At 37.3% G+C, this 18,948-nt stretch overlaps 1 protein-coding gene across 2 annotated transcripts; it reads right to left on the minus strand.

Moving 5' to 3' along the window:
• Window positions 1-327: 327 nt before the first annotated feature.
• Window positions 328-10,641, minus strand: LOC110928924 (ankyrin repeat-containing protein ITN1). 2 transcript variants are annotated; one of them, XM_035988308.1, is made up of 7 exons: window positions 10,593-10,641; window positions 2,474-3,012; window positions 2,144-2,266; window positions 1,902-2,057; window positions 1,504-1,620; window positions 1,002-1,420; window positions 328-937 (listed from the first exon to the last, which is right to left on the minus strand). In XM_035988308.1, the coding sequence occupies exons 2-7, from the start codon at window positions 2,490-2,492 to the stop codon at window positions 479-481; spliced, it is 1,293 nt and encodes a 430-aa protein (XP_035844201.1). In that variant the 5' UTR covers window positions 2,493-3,012; window positions 10,593-10,641; the 3' UTR covers window positions 328-478. The 2 variants fall into 2 exon arrangements, with proteins under 2 accessions (XP_035844201.1, XP_022027664.1); XM_022171972.2 differs by lacking the exon at window positions 10,593-10,641 and adding an exon at window positions 3,688-4,759.
• Between the last annotated feature and the right edge of the window lie 8,307 nt (window positions 10,642-18,948).

An 18,948-nucleotide genomic window follows, 5' to 3' on the forward strand; every position in this document is an offset into this window, starting at 1 on the left:
TATCTTTGCTTTATAGTAGAGATTAATAAAATTCAATTATAATAAAATAAACATGTAAATAACTATTCCATTTATATTTATCATATCTTTGCTTTATAGTAGAGATTAATAAATTATAATAAAATAAACATGTAAATAACTAATGGCTTTACTAACGTTTTAGACTTTTAATGTAAAAATATCAATAAAATATAAGTAATAATAAAATAAATATATAAGAACTAAAGTTGGTAGGCGTAATCCATATGAGATTATTTTGTTTAGATTTTTTTTGAATTTTTTTATTGTTAGTTATTTTTACAAATTAATCATTTTTAATTAGTTGCTTTTATAGGCGAGATCGTATACTTCCATATGGTAAGGGGATGCGACAAACGAGCTGAGATACTTTCACTTTGTCATTAGACTTATGTAGTATGTATATGCAACTTTCTTTTATGCACGTTTAGTTTTAGTTTCAATCAAGACCATTCAACATTCAAAAGACAAGGTAAGAGATTGCACCAAAGGCTACAACCATTGAAGTTGTAGAGAGGAATAATGTGAAAAGACCAAAAATCAACCTTCTTGGTAAACTGACCAGAAAATCTTTTTCGGAAAAACGTGTAGTGAGGATTGATAAGAATAGTAATAGTGCGGTAGCGGCTGTAAATAGTGAGAATGCATTGGTTACAGCAAAGATAGTGAAGGCAATTTGTTTTTTCAACAATGGGATGCCGGATTCTTGATTGCTTCCTCCAGGTACTGTGATTGCTGCTGCAAATACGACGGTGACAATTAATGCAGCAGTGATGCTGCATGATTCCGCTGTTGTTTTCGTCCAGTTTTCTCCTTGCTTCATCAAATCCGCGTGTTCTCTTTCGAACACCATTGCTGGTGTCTCCATATACATATTTTTTTGTTGATGTTCTAAAGGTAACATTAAACTCTTCACTTCCTAGATAAATCAACTGAGTTATACCTTATGCAAATTAAACAACACGAAGATTGATAGCTCATACCTCATGCCATTGGAGCTCACGTTGTAGTTGAAGTGCTACACCTGTAGTGCGACCAAGTACAAATGAGGGTGCCAATTTTCCAGCCAAGTGCACCAGATTATTCATAGAAGAATCTTTTATTGTTCTATAAGGCTCTATACGCTCAACTATGTGACGGATAAGGTTGTAAACTTTTTCTGAACGATTTATTATTGCTAACTGAATAACATTGTGGCCTTCTTCATCCTTACAGTTGATTGTGTCTGGTGCCCAATATAGAATTTCATCAACAACCTGGTAAGCATCTTGGCGTACGGCTTCAAGAATTGGTTGATAGTAGCTAGACCTTGATGCGCCCATCTGATCACATATCAAGCTCAAAATCTTCTTCGCTTCTTTGTACTCCTTTTTCTTCTTCTCTATATTCTTGATTGGAGACACTACAATTTATGAAATGATTGTAAAGTTGGTGGTAATTATTTCAAGTTTCCGTCTGAAAAGTGATCAATGTGTATGCACTTACTTATAATTTCTAAAACCTTCCACAGAAGGAAATAAAACATAGAGAAGGGGAAACGAAGCACCAACACGAGAAGACAAAACAACGCATATATTGGATAGAGGGTGGCTATAGTTGGGACTGCACAACAAACAACAAAATTTATTTAAGGGTAAGAATAGGGTAAAAAGTCAATTTGGCCTAAGAAGTGTAAAAAAGAAATTAAGGTATGGTATTTTAAATTTTTAGGAATGGCGTTCTTGTATAACACTGTTTGTGCATACAAATTTTAAATACCATGCCTAAAAGTCTAAAACTACTTTTACATTTTTTTTTTTACGAAAAACTGATTTTTAGCCAATCTCAAACCATTATTTGATACTATTCGAAGAAGATTTGAGTGTATATAGTTGATTGCTCACCAAGTAAAATCATAAAGAAGTTCCCCAACCAGCTGCAACATGTGTTTTTAAAGCTTTTAGCAACCCGGATGACGTCTTCGACACAATTAAACAAATCATCATAATGAAATAGCATAGAACCTCTCACGACTATTCTTTGACGGACATTGTCTAAAGCTGAAAGATAGACAAGATCGATCAGTGGAACAAATGTATCCACAGAGTTTATGAAATCTTTTTGAGAAAAAAAGTTATAGAAATACATGGATAGATAGAAGATTCCGTGAAGCCAAGATCGGTTGGAAAGGTTTTAGCTATTGTCATCAATATCTGGTCATCCTCCATAACAGACTTAGGAAAATTGTTTAGCAATACCAAAGTTAAGTCTGCATAAATTAATATTAGAAAGTATGAGAATACAATAACAACAACTCTACCCAGTACAATCCCACCCGTAGCCAAGCTCTTGGTGGGGTCTGGGTAGGGTGGGACGTAGGCCAGCCTCGCCTCAAAGACTGCTTTCAATGAGAACCCCAACTCCAAAGCTAATTAGAAAGCATGAGAATATTTTAACGTTTAATATATAGGCTCACCATATCGTTTCGTCAACATGGCAATTTGACAGCATTTTGCTGATAGGCTCGTGGATAGTTGCTTAAATGTTGGGGTGTGAATTTCAACAAATAAGCATATGTGTTGAGCTTCATATTGTTGTAAGCAACATCCAATGGTGATTGTGCTTTATAGTCTAGATTCGACAACAGTTTTTCCCTATTCTGAACCAAGAGTTGGGCTGCATATGTGTTATCAACCTGGGCAGCAACATGAAGTGCTGTTCGGCCAGCATTGTTTTTCTTTTCGACTTCTTCTCCGTTCTTAAAAAATAACAGTAGCTGTTCAACAAAATAGTCGTGGCCCATTTCAACCGCTAAGTGAAGCATTGTGTTGCCATTTTCGCAGATTGCCTTTGTAGCTGCATCTTTATGGTGTTTCAATATCGATTTTGCTTTCCACCAACGTCCTTCCATGGTAGCTTCGTACAACTTTATCTTTCGTGTGAGGTTTTCCGTGCTTGCGATTTCTGGAACTCTTACAAATTCTGTTCTGACCATAAAATCTGGTGAAGAGCCCGCTGCATTTCATTTCAATATTTCAAAAGGTGACCTCAATTCACCAAAAAAAGAACTACCTTCTAACATGGCTTAAGATAGTATTTACAATGCTTTGCAAAGAAAAGAATATGATAAGACTTTTTATATGTAAAACTGCTAAATGATGTATTGAAAACTCTTGTTGTTAGGCACCATTAATAATAGACAACAAAATTAACATACTTGTACAAAAATATGAGCAATTCAATAAAAGATTGATGAGAGTTATGAACGCACCCTGTTTAACTTGATTTTTCATTTTGCATATTAATTAATACTCTAGAATTACTTCCTTACATAATTTAATAACAATCACATAAAAACACATTTTGGGTTACTGGGCTGGATGGTGTGGAGTGGCGCCCCATAGTTAAAGGGGGACGCCGCCCATGGAGTCTTCAGCCAAGGGAATGGCGAGCGCCATTGAGGTGCGTGTGGGTTCCCACCAATGGTTGGGTAATGATGAGAGAGGTTTTATCTCATTGCATTGCATGATGGTTAACAATAAAACCCTCACTCGATGTGGCGTGATAAAACCCACACCATATAGCCCTACTCCCATGTGGAAAATCAAAACTTTATTGAACGCTAATCATACACCTACTGTTTATAAAAGTGATCTTTCGAGAAAAAAAAAAAAGAAATGAAAGAAGTACCGGGTGCTAAGTCTATAGATGGATCGTAGTTGGATTCTAATGTCTTCCAAACTTGTCGTGCAGATTTGATAAGTACCATGTCCTTGAGTACATTTTCGTCAATAGAACCGAAAATCCAACCTCTGACAAGTGTGTCGTATCGTTTTCTCATGTCGAACTTCATACCCCCAGGTATAGGAAAGCTGGTATCAATGGTGCCACGCAACATCTGACTCTCTATGAGGCAGAGCATCTGAGCCTTCCAGATACGATAGTTGCTGCGCCCCAAAAGCTTCACTGAAACAAAGTTGGACACATTAACATTTGATGCGTGCACAAACTTCAAGTCTTCGGTTCGTGCAGAAACATCAAGTGCACTCGATGAACTAGCCATATTCGATGGTGGCTGTGTAGGTTTGGGTACAGCGGCTGCAACAACAGGAGTTTGTCTGGCTTGTTGGCGGCGTTCTTCGGCATCAAGTAGGTTAATGGCATCCTCCCACGGTGGCAAGTCTTTTTTCAACTGGGCGGCTATGACGTCATATTCAGCAGGAAGGCCGCTCACTAGTTGGATGATGAGACGGCTTGGCTTTCGGACACGGGTTGGTCAACATCCGCAAGTTGGGCTGCAAGTTCGCGGAGCTTTTGACAATACGCCTGAAGAGAGGGCATGGATTTCAATGTCAGATTAGTGAAGGTTTTCTCCAAAGCAGCGGCCTGATTAAGATAAATCTTCTTTAGGCGATTCCACGCATCAAGGGCCGTGGACTTGTCATCCAAGCAAGTCATCAGAAACAGTGGAATAAATCCACTGTAATACAATGGCATCGATCTCAAGCCATTGGTCACGAGTGGGATCTCCTTCGGCCGGTGGAAGAGTGCCGTCTATGTGATCAAGCACTTTGTACCCACGAGCGTTCAACTGAAAAAGTTTGACCCATTGAGAATAGGTCACCTTTGTGCCGTCTAGAACACGGACTTTGTTTTGGATCTTTGTCACGGTGTAAACAGGGTGAAGGGAAGGTATGGTTTTACCGGAAGTGTTGGATGAATCTGCTTTGTCGCCCATAGCCGATTAGCAGAGAGTGGGTTGTTGGTTCAGTTCTGTTTGTGCATGAAGGAAAACAATATAAATCATACCTGTCACAGCTGATAGAGCAGAGGAGAATCCAGTGAGGGAGTTCGACATGCCTGTCATCTTGATCTGGTTCCTCCTTAGGGTGCTGACTGATGATGGGGACTTAGAAACCGAAAAGGGTATCGGTTATGGAGAGGAGGTTTCGTGATGATGTTATGACTAATGGGGTATGTGAATTGTGTAACTGAGTAACCCTTAAACCTCCACATAACTCTCCTTATATAAGCACCCAGGAGGAAACCTAATTAGTTACTAAGGGTAATATGGTCCATCAACAATTACCAACTAATTAAATAATAGGTTCTAATATATTTTGATCTCTATAATGTAAATGATTAAGATGGCTATAGATTAAATATTAAACATAATATATTTAATCTTACATTCTCCCACTTAGCCGAGTAATCATTTACTATGAGTATTAGCTAAGCCTGATCAGGAGTTAACACTCATTTTAGCCTTAAACAAGTACTATAGCAGAAAAATACAGCCGTTGAATCATTATGCGACTCAGGACCCCCATTAATCATACTATAGCCTTAATTTAAAACCTAATCGTCATGATCAAAATACGCGTAAGCCCTTTGTTTGATTTGTAACTTTTTATTTGTCTATATGCCATTATACCGGTTGAACATATTCTAATAGACATACAAAATCAAACTTGAGGAAATTTCATTAAACATAAAACATAAGCTAGTACAATATGCTCAAATAAGGTCTTTACATAATCCCATATTCCGAACATGTTCTTCGTAAACCTTAGGAGGGAGACCTTTAGTCATCGGATCCGCAAGCATATCCTTAGTACTAATATACTCGATACAAAGATTATTTTCCTCAACACGTTCACATACAAATAGATATTTCGTATCGAGATATAAACCAGCTCCAGTCGAACTGTTACTGTTCGAGAAACTAACGGCAGCTGAATTATCACAGTAAAGCTTCAATGGTCTAGAAATGGAATTAACAATTTTGAGTCCAGTGACCAGGTTTCTAATCAACATTCCATGACAGGTTGCGTTATAAACAGCAATGTACTCTGCCATCATTGTGGAAGTTGTGGTCAACTGTTGTTTATGACTCTTCCAAGAGATAGGGCCGCCTGCTAACATAAAGATATAGCCCGAAGTGGATTTCTTGTCATCTTTGCATTTGGCAAAGTCAGAATCAGAATAGCCCACCACTTCTAAATGATCACTTCTTCTATAAGTCAGCTTATAGTCTTTCGTCCCTTGCAGATATCGAAGTACCTTCTTAGCTGCTTTCCAGTGATCTAAGCCAGGATTAGTCTGATAACGGCCTAGCATTCCAGCAATATAAGCGATATCTGGACGAGTACAGACTTGAGCATACATCAAGCTCCCGACTACTGATGCATAAGGTATCTGGCTCATTTGCTCCTTCTCAACCTCTGTTGTCGGACACTGAAATGAACCGAAAACATCTCCCTTAACTACTGGAGCGATGGAGGGTTTGCACTGTTGCATGTTATACCGTGTAAGGACACGATCTATGTAGGCCCTTTGGGACAATCCTAAGATCCCTTTGTTTCTATCTCGGTGAATTTCGATGCCGATGACGTAAGATGCATCTCCGAGATCCTTCATGTCGAAGTTATGCGAGAGTAACCGCTTCGACTCATGCAACATGTCTAAACTATTACTTGCCAATAGAATGTCGTCAACGTAAAGGACAAGTATAGTAAAGTTGCTCCCACTCATCTTGAGGTAGGTGCATTGATCCACTTGATTCTTCATAAAACCTTGCTTCTTCATGACTTCATCAAACTTGAGGTACCACTGACGTGATGCTTGTTTTAACCCGTAAATGGATTTCTTCAGCTTACAGACTAGATGCTCCTGACCTTCAGGCTCAAGCCTTCAGGTTGCTTCATGTAAACATCTTCGTCCAAGTCTCCGTTAAGGAAAGCAGTTTTAACGTCCATCTGATGCAGCTCTAAGTCGAAATGAGCTACTAGGGCCATGACGATCCTTAATGAATCTTTACGAGAGACAGGTGAAACGTCTCTTGATAATCAATTCCCTCTTTCTGAGTGTAGCCCTTTGCAACCAATCTCGCTTTGTAGCGTTCAACGTTCCCATTCGGATCCAGTTTTGTTTTGAACACCCATTTGCATCCTACGGGTTTGACTCCGTTGGGTAATTCTACCAAATCCCAAACGTCATTTTTCTTCATGGAATCAAGCTCATCAATCATTGCTTTATTCCATTCAGAAGACTGATCACTGCTAATGGCTTCATTGTAAGAAATAGGATCATTGAGCTTTCCGGGATCCATTTCAGTCAGGTAGGTAACATAATCATCCCAATTAGGAGGCCTTCTTTGCCTGGATGACCTCCTGAGTAGATTATCGGGTTCAGCGTTGTCTTGGTTTTGAGCGTTTGATGTGCCTTCATCATGAGGTATAATGGGTTCTGATTGTAGAGGTGAATTTGGAGTTGGTGCAGTAGCTTCAGGTGTAATAATTGCATTGGGTACAAGAGGAGTAATCGGAGTAATGGTAAGCGACGAGTCTCTCCCCCCCGCGTCTTGTACTTCTTGCAATTCTTCGTAAGGGTTGGTACTGCTCCCACTGACCTTGAAATCCTCCAGGAACGCGGCACGCTTGGTTTCAACAATACGGGTGACATGGGAAGGACAATAGAAACGATAACCCTTAGAGTTCTCAGGATACCCGATAAAGAAACAGGTAACTGTCTTAGGGTCAAGTTTCCTTAGGAAAGGATTGTAAAGTTTTGCTTCAGCAATGCAGCCCCATACGTTCATATATTTAAGACTCGGTTTCCTTCCTGTCCAAAGTTCATAAGGAGTTTTAGGGACAGACTTAGAAGGAACTCTATTGAGTATATGAACAGCTGCTTTTAACGCTTCAGTCCAGAGGAATAATGGTAAGTTAGTGTTGGCTAACATACTGCGCACCATGTTCATAAGGGTACGGTTTCTTCTTTCAGCGACACCGTTCTGCTGAGGTGTACCAGGCATGGTGTATTGGTTCACAATCCCCTGGCCCTTACAAAACTCATAAAATGGACCAGGAGCTTGACCCACATCAGTATGTCTTCCATAATACTCACCGCCTCTATCTGATCTCACAACTTTAATCTAACGATCTAATTGCTTTTCAACTTCAGCCTTATAATCTTTAAAAGTTGTTAGAGATTCAGATTTCTCCTTAATAAGATACAAGTACATGTAACGAGAATAATCATCAATAAAAGTGATAAATGAAGTATGTCCTGTTATGCCAGCGATTTGGTAGGGACCACTAATGTCAGTGTGAATGAGTTCTAATAAATTAGAACTCCTAGTGGCACATTTCTTATTCGCTAATGTCATTTTACCTTTAAGACATTTGACACATGTTCCAAAGTCAGAGAAATCGAGAGGAGGTAAGACTTCATCCTTTACGAGACGATTTAATCGCTCTTTTGAAATGTGGCCTAAACGCTGATGCCACAACATGGATGAAGTCTCTAAGTCTCGTTTCTCTTCCATCTTTGTGAGTGATTCATTAATGTTATATGACAACAAAGATTTGGAAAAGCCATCATCTAGTTCTAATCTATAGAGACCTCCATCCAGAACACCAGTACCATAAAGAACAGAATCATAATGGATAGAGAGTTGGCGATGACCATGGGAAACAATAAAACCGTCCATGTCTAACTTTGGTCCTGATACAAGGTTCCGAGTTACCTCAGGAACATATAAGGTATCATAAAGTTTAATACATAAACCAGTTTTCATAACTAATTGTAATGTTCCAATGGCCTTCACTTCTAATTCTCGATCATCCCCAACCTTAAGCGTTCTTTGGTTTCTTTCCAGCTTCCGGATTGAAAGGAATCCCTGAGTAGAATTGGTAACATGAACCATAGAACCAGAATCAAACCACCAAGAATTAGCAGGAACACTTAAATTATAGGACTCAAGTATCATAAAATAATCGTTACCTTTCTTAGCCAGCCACTCCTTAAAGTCAGGGCATTCCTTCTGCATGTGTCCTGTCTTTTTACAGAACTTGCAGCGGATACTGCCTAAGGAGTTCTTAGAGCTGGAAGGTGCACTTGTATTAGAATTAGGATTAGACTTATGGACTTTAGAAGCATCCTTCCTCTGATAATTGTTCTTCCTTTTCTTAGGATTGGAGGTAGTGAAATTGGCAACATCAGTAGTGCGATCCATCCTCATGCGCTCCTCCTCCTGTACGCACATAGCGAGAGTAAGCATGAGAGCATCCTTCCATGCAGCAAAGTTATCACCAGTCAAAGGTGGAATCCCGCAGTTGGGTGCTGATAGTGGAAATAAGATGAGCAAGTTATGATACTAAGGAAGAAATTCTAATGTGATCTATGGGCACGTTAAACTAAGGCAGGCAAAATAATGACCATTTTACATAATGAAGCTGTGATAATGTCTATTACTAACATCAAAATAATAGACTTAACTAAAAATTCTACTTAAACGAAAACAAAACAGCTTTGGCCAGAAGTGTAATCATTTAAGCATATGTGCAAAGTGGTTGTAACAAATCAGCTTTGGCCAGAAATTGAAACAATCACTTTAGTTATGCACTTGCTAAGTATGCCATCTATGAAAGAATTAAATCAGCTTTGGCCAGATATTAAAACATTCATGCTTATGATGCACACTTAGCATAGCTTTCGTAATACTTGAATGATAAGTAGATGTATCAAGTCAGCTTTGGCCAGAAATGATATATCAAAAGCTCATTCAAGTTAAGCTATTTCTGGTTTTGTAAAACATTACATTATCTGATTCTGATTAATTAACTAAGTAAATTACAAAACCATTTATTTAATAGCAAACTACCCGTTAGCGCGGATCGAACTAAAAATTTTTTCTTTAGTTCACATTTAAACAGCTTAAAATAATGAGATTGCGAGTCGCAACCACGATCTCGAATAATGACGTTATGGTTGCGAGTCGCAACTACGGTCTCGACTAATCACGTTATGGTTGCGAGTCGCAACTACGGTCTCGACTAATCACGTTATGGTTGCGAGTCGCAACTACGGTCTCGACTAATCACGTTATGGTTGCGAGTCGCAACCTCATGGTTGCGAGTGATGACGTTATGGTTGCGAGTAGCAACCTCATGGTTGCGAGTAGCAACCTCATGGTTGCGAGTAGCAACCTCGTGGTCTCGAGTAGCAACCTCGCTAACAGCTGTTAATTGTGATATCATAACCGAAAATTCGAAATCTAAGGGATTAAGAGATATTCTTTCCTGTTTTAAGCTGATCTAATTTTGTCAACAGATTTCGAAATTGTAATCTGTTTATCTTTTAACAGTTTTCTAAAAAATTTAAAGGACAAAATAGATCAAAACCAGGAAAAACACTTAATAATCCAAATCATATTCCAAATCATAACAGAATATTCGAATTTTCTCAAGAACATGATGAACCCTAAAACATAAAACATAAATTCTGGAACCCGAAACCTGAATTTTAATAGTTTTTTTTTCTAAATAGATTTCGGTTAAAAACATAATCCAGTTAATTCGGTGAACAAACAATTAATCTTTTCCCGAAAAACAGAGATCTCGAGTCGCAACCTGATGAACTCGAAATCGGCTGTTATGTTCATACGGTTTTTAAAGAAAAAAATTCCGTTTTCCAAGTTTCAATCCCAGAATTATGGATACGAAAACATAACTGACTAATCAACATATGCTCTGATACCACATGTTGGTTCAGTTCTGTTTGTGCATGAAGGAAAACAATATAAATCATACCTGTCACAGCAGATAGAGCAGAGGAGAATCCAGTGAGGGAGTTCGACATGCCTGTCATCTTGATCTGGTTCCTCCTTAGGGTGCTGACTGATGATGGGGACTTAGAAACCGAAAAGGGTATCGGTTATGGAGAGGAGGTTTCGTGATGATGTTATGACTAATGGGGTATGTGAATTGTGTAACTGAGTAACCCTTAAACCTCCACATAACTCTCCTTATATAAGCACCCAGGAGGAAACCTAATTAGTTACTAAGGGTAATATGGTCCATCAACAATTACCAACTAATTAAATAATAGGTTCTAATATATTTTGATCTCTATAATGTAAATGATTAAGATGACTATAGATTAAATATTAAACATAATATATTTAATCTTACATGGGTTGGAAAAGAGAAACTGAAAAGAACACTGATGAAGACAGTAGCCAACAGGGGTAAAGGAAAAAACAAGTTATGGCTGTGATACCATGTGAATAATAAGAATGCTCAATGCTTTCATTAACAAAGGGAAGAAATATATAACATATTGAATTGGTTCACACCCTCAGAATATATTATCAGATCCAAAGATTCCGGAAGGAAGCCTTGAGATGGATGCATAATTGAAAACTCAGGGTTGGTGACTGAATAAATAAGGAAGACTGTGATAACGCATGTAGTGATGCACTTTGCGTATGTAAGCAATCTATCATCATAACATAACATAATATTGTACTGTGTGTCAAATTTGATTTAAAAGCTAGAATCAATAGATCAGTTATGACCATATTGAATCGTATACTTGGTTCTAACTTCAAATTAGGGGTGCTTAACACATCGTATTCCTATCATCGTAACATAATGTTGTACTGTGTGTCAAATTTGATTTAAAAGCTAAAATCAATAAATGAGCTATAAGTCATGACCATATTGAATCGTATATTTGGTTCTAACTTCAAACTATGGGTGCTACTGACATCGTATTCCAGGGTTGAACCCGAACATGACACGAACTCGAAAATCATGTGTGAACTTGGAGATGACTAGTGCATTCAAAGGTTTGTGTACACGTTTTATCCTGAACTTATTTATATTGTTTATTTTTTTAACAAATTACTATTTTAAAAGTTTTATATTTTCACGAAAAAACACAAGTGTTTAAAAACAATTTGGTCTTAAACTATATATCATGCTTGATGTCAATTCTCTTTTAACTTTTGGCACAGAATACACAAACAAAATAGTTTTGGCATAATGAAAATTTTGCAAAATGTAACTCAGTATAAATATAAATGATTTCGCAAGTAGAGGATGGAATGACAATGTGTGGTTCTGGTGGCCATCAATGCAGTGGTGGGCGAGTTATACTATTTATCATTAATGCTGTTTTAGTTTGTGTAACAGGATCTTCAACGTGCGTAGTGAGTAAAGTGGACGCGTCCAAAATTTGGACTTTGCATTTTCAAATTCAACTACCATTAGCGTGAAGGGGGCACCCTCGGTGACTCCCTTCGGGGACTGATGTTGCCGAGCGGGTATGGTGCCGCCAACCAAGAGGGGAGGGAAATCGGGGAGGGGGTTGGGGGAGAAGTCACCGAAGAAGGAAGGAGAGAGAAAGTGGGCCCATAGCTTGTAACAGCCAATGAAAACTTTTTTTTTTTGAATAAAAAAACAATTCCCCTAATAGGGGTGCACCCCGTACGTTTTTGGACAAGAGGGAAGTTATAGAGGGGAAATGACATGGCAACGTATGATTGGGTTACAAAAAGTTTCCCCTCACCTCATTAGGGGGTGCCCCCTTCACCCTTAGGCTGGTTCGTTACGCCACATTAGCTCCACGTAAGCTATGACCCCCCCCCCTCTCCCTCAATGTCCCCCTCCGTTATTCATTTAATAATTGATCTGGCTCCATAGACAACCCATTTTTCCTCGTTAATGGGCTGACGCAAGAGGGGGAATAACGCCCCCAATGGCGCTTAGGAGAGCGGGGTGGGTATTGGTTGTTATCTTGCTGAGGTGGAAGGGAAGCTACCCAATACCACCCAGCCTTAAACTACGGGGAGTGGGGGAGGGCTTAGATTGGGGCATTGAGTGACAAGAGGCAGCTGGTAAATCCGATTTTACCACACGCATCGGGTTTTTGTTGGAAATAAGGATAATTATCCTCTAAATCCTTTGATATTCTTAAAAATAAACTTTTACTCATACGAAAACGACGCCTAAATATGTTTTCATCATACGTTGGTTCGGGTGAGAAATAATCTCTTACCAGCAAATCGTTTGCGGTTTCGTGTTCCCTCTCTATGTACTTTCTCTATTTTGGTTCGGGTTGGGAAGTCCCTTCATCTGAATCTTCAACAATAGCTTCCACTCCGTCGTCAGATGAGGATGACAAAAGAAATCTTTCATACGAATCGCTTGAACTTGAAAAATTCATTGTAGGTTTGTAGTGGTTTTTGAATTTTTTGATAGTAAAAATGGTAGGTATTGTTTGATATATATAGATTATAAAATAAATATATTTTTTAAATAGCCGTTGGCCAACGGCTAGCCCAACGGTCATATGTCACAGCCAATGGTAGCCAGCCAAGTCATCTTCCCACCCCGCCCCACGCCGAGCTTTATAGTGACGCAGGCTGGGCAACGCCAAGACAACGCTGCCACGGAGTGGGCTAGCCAGCGTTGGCTGCAATGTTTTAAACCCGGGCCGGCCGGGACCCGGAGACAAGAGCGGGCCGGTTCGCTTGTTTGAGCCGCTTCAACATTGGGCCGATGGTTGGGCCGGCGGGTCATGGCCAGTGGGTCAGGCCGGTCAAGTTTAAACAAAGATGTCTTCATTCGGTGGCGTTAGTATAAAATGAGAAAGTGAAGAAATGTTGTTGGAAGTTTTTCCGGCAAGAATGGTGGATTTAACATTTTTCCGGTAAGAATTAGTGTGGAGAGATGATGTGAACAAGATGATGGGCAATTAGGTAATGTAAGGGTAAGTAGGGTCTTTTATCACAATATACACATAAAAAGCCTGCATAGTTAATTCTCCGCATTTTCTTTTTTTGTCCTTTTAGAACTTGGACTTTTTCTTTTAAAATTATAAAATAGACTTTATAAAATTTAAAAAATCTAATAATAAAAACAGATAAAAAGTTAAATTAAACTTTTTTTACATGGATTTATGTTTGTCATTTATTAAGTTTTTTAATTTATAAAAAGCCAATGTATTGAAGAGTAGTTTTAATATATATTATAACGAGTTGACGCTAACCCGCGCGTTGCGGCGGGATGTTGATTATTATTACTTATTATTTGTACAAATAACAATTAAAGACATGGACAATTGCTGCTTCCTAAAAACTATAATTTGAATTTAGCAACCAAACACAAAGGCCTTTTCAAAGTGTGATTTCAATAGCTTATTTTCATGTGAAGACCACATATGTTGGTTAAATGAAACTGGCAAGGACTCTCTAGTAAGGGAAATTGTTTTTTTATTCCTGTGCAGTTCTTAAATTAGTGGTATGTGTTATAACATATAGTTATGTACATGAAACATATTATCATGTTTTACAAATACATACTGAGAGGATACTACAAATCATACTCACAATTTTTCTAAAGCAATTACAGTGTTACCGACTCGTAAATCTATGTTTCAGGGCAATAAATTTTTTATTTTTAATAAATCGATAATTCTAAGTTCAGGCAGTAATAGTTTACATGCAAAAGATACTCCAAAAAGTTAACGTAAACTTTTGAAGGAAAAAACAAAATGTTATTTCCCAATATGTTTTAAAAAACATATCAAAATTTTTAAAAATACATATTTGGGGATTAAAACATGTGTTCGCAAACATATTGGGATTAACAATAAGTATTAAAAATTGGTACCCAAATATGGGATGATTCAAGGTCACCAAAATTGTTTACCCCTAATCTGTGTTGTTAATACCGTAAATCATAGTGCACTAAATTAAGTGGCCAAACTTGTTTTGCAAAGATTCTGATCAAAGTTTAGATTTTCTCTTCAAACATAAAAACCCTTTAAATTCAATTGTCTAGAAAATCAAGTATACAATTCGAAACCAGGATCACAATGCAAAGGGTACTGTATCGTACCCAAACAAATAAAATTAAGATTTCGAAATCGAGATCATGGTTTCGCACAAAGCCTGATGTTTGGTACGAAGCAAATACGGTCAAGATTTGGAAAATAAACTGAGTCTAGATAATCAGATTCGGAGACGACGGAATACTACACTCGATTGAAAACCCATTCAAATCATTTTTCCATCAAGCGTAATGCATCAGTCTTTTACTTTAATGCGAAACCAAATGAATTTTTATGTTAATGCATATGTCTTTTACTTCAAATCAATTTACTCTAACACTGTGACTGTTCAAATTATTGTTCCGTTTGTCTTTCAAATCATCGGTTTCTTATTACCTAATACCTATTGAGCGCCAACCAATCAAACATTCGGCCGACATCAAAAGTTTATATTTTAGATTATGTTCAATGAATTCAAACTTGTCCATGCTCGTTGGTTTTTCCTTCTTGAATTTAATATATGTTCAAGCGATTGAACCTTTTCCATGGTTATAGTTTGTTTCCTTTTTTATATTGCAATTAACATGAATCAATTGAATTCAAAGATACCACTAAGAACAGTTAGAAATTCAAGTATGAAAACATTAATTAATTCAATTTAACGAAATGAATGTGAATACTTACTGGAAAATGGTGGCGGTGAAGATTTTGGACGACGCTGCAGATTGGTGTTGGAAGTCTAAAATAAATTAATTTATTATGTAAAAGGATACTAAGTTGGGGTTATAAATAACTAATGGTAATGTGTCGAGTAACGTAAAGGGGTAAATCATGTTGTTTTTTTAATTATAAATAAATAACTAATGGTTGCGATTTTTTAAGGGTGTTTAGTTTAAAGTCTGTGTTTTTTTTGGTATGATATGTTTAAAAGTTGTGACTTTTTGTAAGGGATATAATTTATTTAATAGTAATTTAAAGAGTTGTGACTTTTCGAAAGGGTATGATAGATTCAAAAGTTGTGATTTTTTTTAAAAGATATGATATATTTAAAAGTAATTTAAAGGGTTGTGATTTTTTGAAATGGTGTGATAGATTCAAAAGTTGTGACTTTTTTCAAGGAATGCGATATATATAAAAGTAATTTGAAGGGTTATAACTTTTCAAAGGGGTGTGATCCAAACCATTGTTTCTTAATTTACTTTTTGTAGTATTATTATATAATTATTATGTAGTAACATGAAAAGGTGCGAGGAACATAAACTAAGGGGTGTGACTTTTAAATAAATAGGACATAACCTAACTTTCTAATTGTATAAGGGTATAATATAATAAAATATTATATACAGTTTTTTTTAGCTTTATTATTTTAATACTATAATAATTGTTATTTTCTTTACTTTTTAAATCTGATAAGTTCTGTTTCAACCGGTATTTGTATCAAAAATATGGGTTCGTTGTCGGTACATGAATGTAAAAACCAGCACCAGCCTGGTACATAAAATGCAAAAAGTTGGTACCGGATTGAGCTTTATAGTCCTTTAGTTCGAGAAATTTGGTACTGCTACCCAGTACCGTTTGCTAATCCCTGATCACGGGTACCGTACGAACAACAACAGTATCGTACAACTTTTATTTTTAGTTTTAGGGATAGGGATGAGCTCGGTGCCAACTGATACCCCGATTACGGTATCGGTATATGAAGGTAAAAACCTGTAGCGAACCGGTATCAGGAACGCCAAACGTCAGTACCGAACTGGTACTTAAGATCTTTCGGTTCAGGAAATTCGGTACCGGTACCCATTACTATTTGCTCATCTCTGACTACGAGTTTCTACCGAACAACATCATTACCATACAACTTTTTAGTTGATTTTCTTTCGATTATTTTTAGTGTTTTTTTCTCTTTTTATTTTTGTCAGCAGTTCCATGTGCAATGCGTTCTTAGTGATTTCAAACACATATAATACAGACTAAATAACAAAATAAGTTCGCCGCAACGCGGCGACAATTTTTATAACTAGTTTATTAAGTTTTTTAATTTATCTGATTCTTATTAATTTATTTAGTTTTTATTATTTCTTTATTAATTATCTACTCAATAAAAATATATCTTAAAAGAACAAATACAAAAAAATACATGTTGACCCTCCAGATATAAGTTTCTGGTTCCGCCACTGCAGCCAGTTTTACACATTTTTTCCCGTCACTAAGTTTCTTGGATTGTTGGCTACTGGCACTATAGGTTGTTTGATGATTCTTAGGTTTTAATTTTCATATTCGTTTTGTGCTTCTGCGAATTAAACAACACGAAGATTGATAGCTAATTTGTCACATACCTCATGCCATTGGAGCTCATGTTGTGGTTGAAGTGCTGCGCGTGAGTGCGACCGAGTACAAATGAGGGTGCCAATTTTCCAGCCAAGTGCACCGGATTATTCATAGAAGAATCTTTTATTGTTCTATAAGACTCTATATGCTCAACTATGTGCTGGATAAGGTTTCCTGAACGATTTATTATTGCTAACTGAATAACATTATGGCTTTCTTCATCCTTCCAGTTGATTGTGTTTGGTGCCCGGTATAGAATCTCATCAACAGCCTTGTGAGCATCTTGGCGTACCGCTTCAAGAATTGGTCCATTGTAGCTAGACCTTGATGCACCCATCCAACCACATATCAAGCTCAATATTTCCTTTGTTGGGAATCATGGTATCAAAATAATAGCGGAAGCGGTTTATATAATTTACCAAAAGCCGATTATATAAATTTGATTTATTAATCCGATTAATAAATATTCCCAATCAGGATCAAGGTTTATACATGTATAAACAAATAAAAAGAATAAACAACCATAGAGGGTTTTAGTAATCAACCTTTGACGACTACACCGGAATTGTAACACGCGGGTTACAACGAATCCTCGCTAGTAGGAAGTTCACAACCGAGCACGAGATACCCGAGAGTAGAACCGGCCAAGAAGGAGGCGGCGGTGTTGCTTGGTCGACGGCAAGAGGATGGCGGCCAAGCTTAGGAGGGTGGCTAGGGTTTTGTGTTTTTATAAAAGTGTGTCTAGGGTTTCCACCTTAAACATCCTTTTATAAAACCCAATCTTACATTAAGGCCCTTTAAGATTATACAATTATAATCCTCTTAATAATAATCTAATTAATATTAAGTCCCTCGGGTTTAAACTATTATTATTTCACAAATAATAATCTACCTACTCCTGAACATATACGATTAGTGTACCAACGTGTAACTCTTCGGATCGTACCGAGTTAGTTATGTTGACTTTAATTAAGGTCGGACATACATATATCGAACAATCTCCCACTTGGACGATTTTAATTAACTGAGTCAACATGTGCAGAGTTGGACGCCTAGCTGCATCGCACTGCTCTTAACACGGCATGACACTTTACAGTCGTCAACTAGTTCTTTGCGTTCAAGTAACACTTTACTTAACCAAATACTATAGCCCTGATAATTCTATCAATAAGTCCCTTCTATATAGAACATTTGTTGATCATAAGACATGGATCATTAATTCTTATATACTGATAAACCATTCTCTATTCTCGTCTTTAATTCAAAGTGGTCTAACGAACTACTTTTAGTCCGAGCGTGGCCACGCGTTTATTCCAGTTTGAGTTAACGAGGGCGCCAGAATGTCTAAACTTCTAATCTCATAGGAGTACAGAATTCCATCAGCATTATACAACTCCCACTTAACCTTGGATTCCTCCCAACGCTACCCGGATTACTACCCATGTTTCAAGACAATGTTAGATAACATCAAAGATTGTCTTTGATCAATGTAGTTTAATATGTGCCTAAGGAAAAAGGACGGATTGAACATATCAATATCAAAACATCTCATGACTTAGATCCATGGAGATCGTTTTGAAGCGAGTCACATCCAATATCATTCCCTAGTGATATCTGTGAATTTTGATTCTCAAACTCTTGAGTTATTCATCTCATGAATACAATCATCTCAATTCACAATAGTCTTACATTCAAATTCATTCCCATGTAATTTGATCGACTACGGATATTTTAGAATACGCTTATTCAAGGATATAAACATACAAATAACGTACACAGTTACAAAATAATTAAACTTGCATTTAACCAATAAATCAAATAACTATTTCAATGTAACTGTTGTAGTTCAAAATTAAAACACCAATACTAACTACAGATCATGCCCACTGTGTAGCAAATCTAAGCCCTATTTTTCCAGCATGCTCCTCATGTTTAGCTTGAGGTAGAGGCTTAGTAAAGGGGTCAGCCAGATTTAGATCCGTATGAACTTTGCTTATTACG

Source organism: Helianthus annuus, chromosome 3, assembly GCF_002127325.2.
Source record: "Helianthus annuus cultivar XRQ/B chromosome 3, HanXRQr2.0-SUNRISE, whole genome shotgun sequence".
In the NCBI taxonomy this organism is placed as follows: Eukaryota; Viridiplantae; Streptophyta; class Magnoliopsida; order Asterales; family Asteraceae; genus Helianthus; species Helianthus annuus.

Excerpts from the sequence above, each read along its gene's own strand:
- LOC110928924 (XM_035988308.1), bottom strand. Across the intron at positions 1,421-1,503 it reads GAAGGTTTTAGAAATTATAA|TGTCTCCAATCAAGAATATA; the intron begins GTAAGTGCATAC and ends CATAAATTGTAG. Across the intron at positions 938-1,001 it reads GTGAGCTCCAATGGCATGAG|GAAGTGAAGAGTTTAATGTT; the intron begins GTATGAGCTATC and ends TGATTTATCTAG.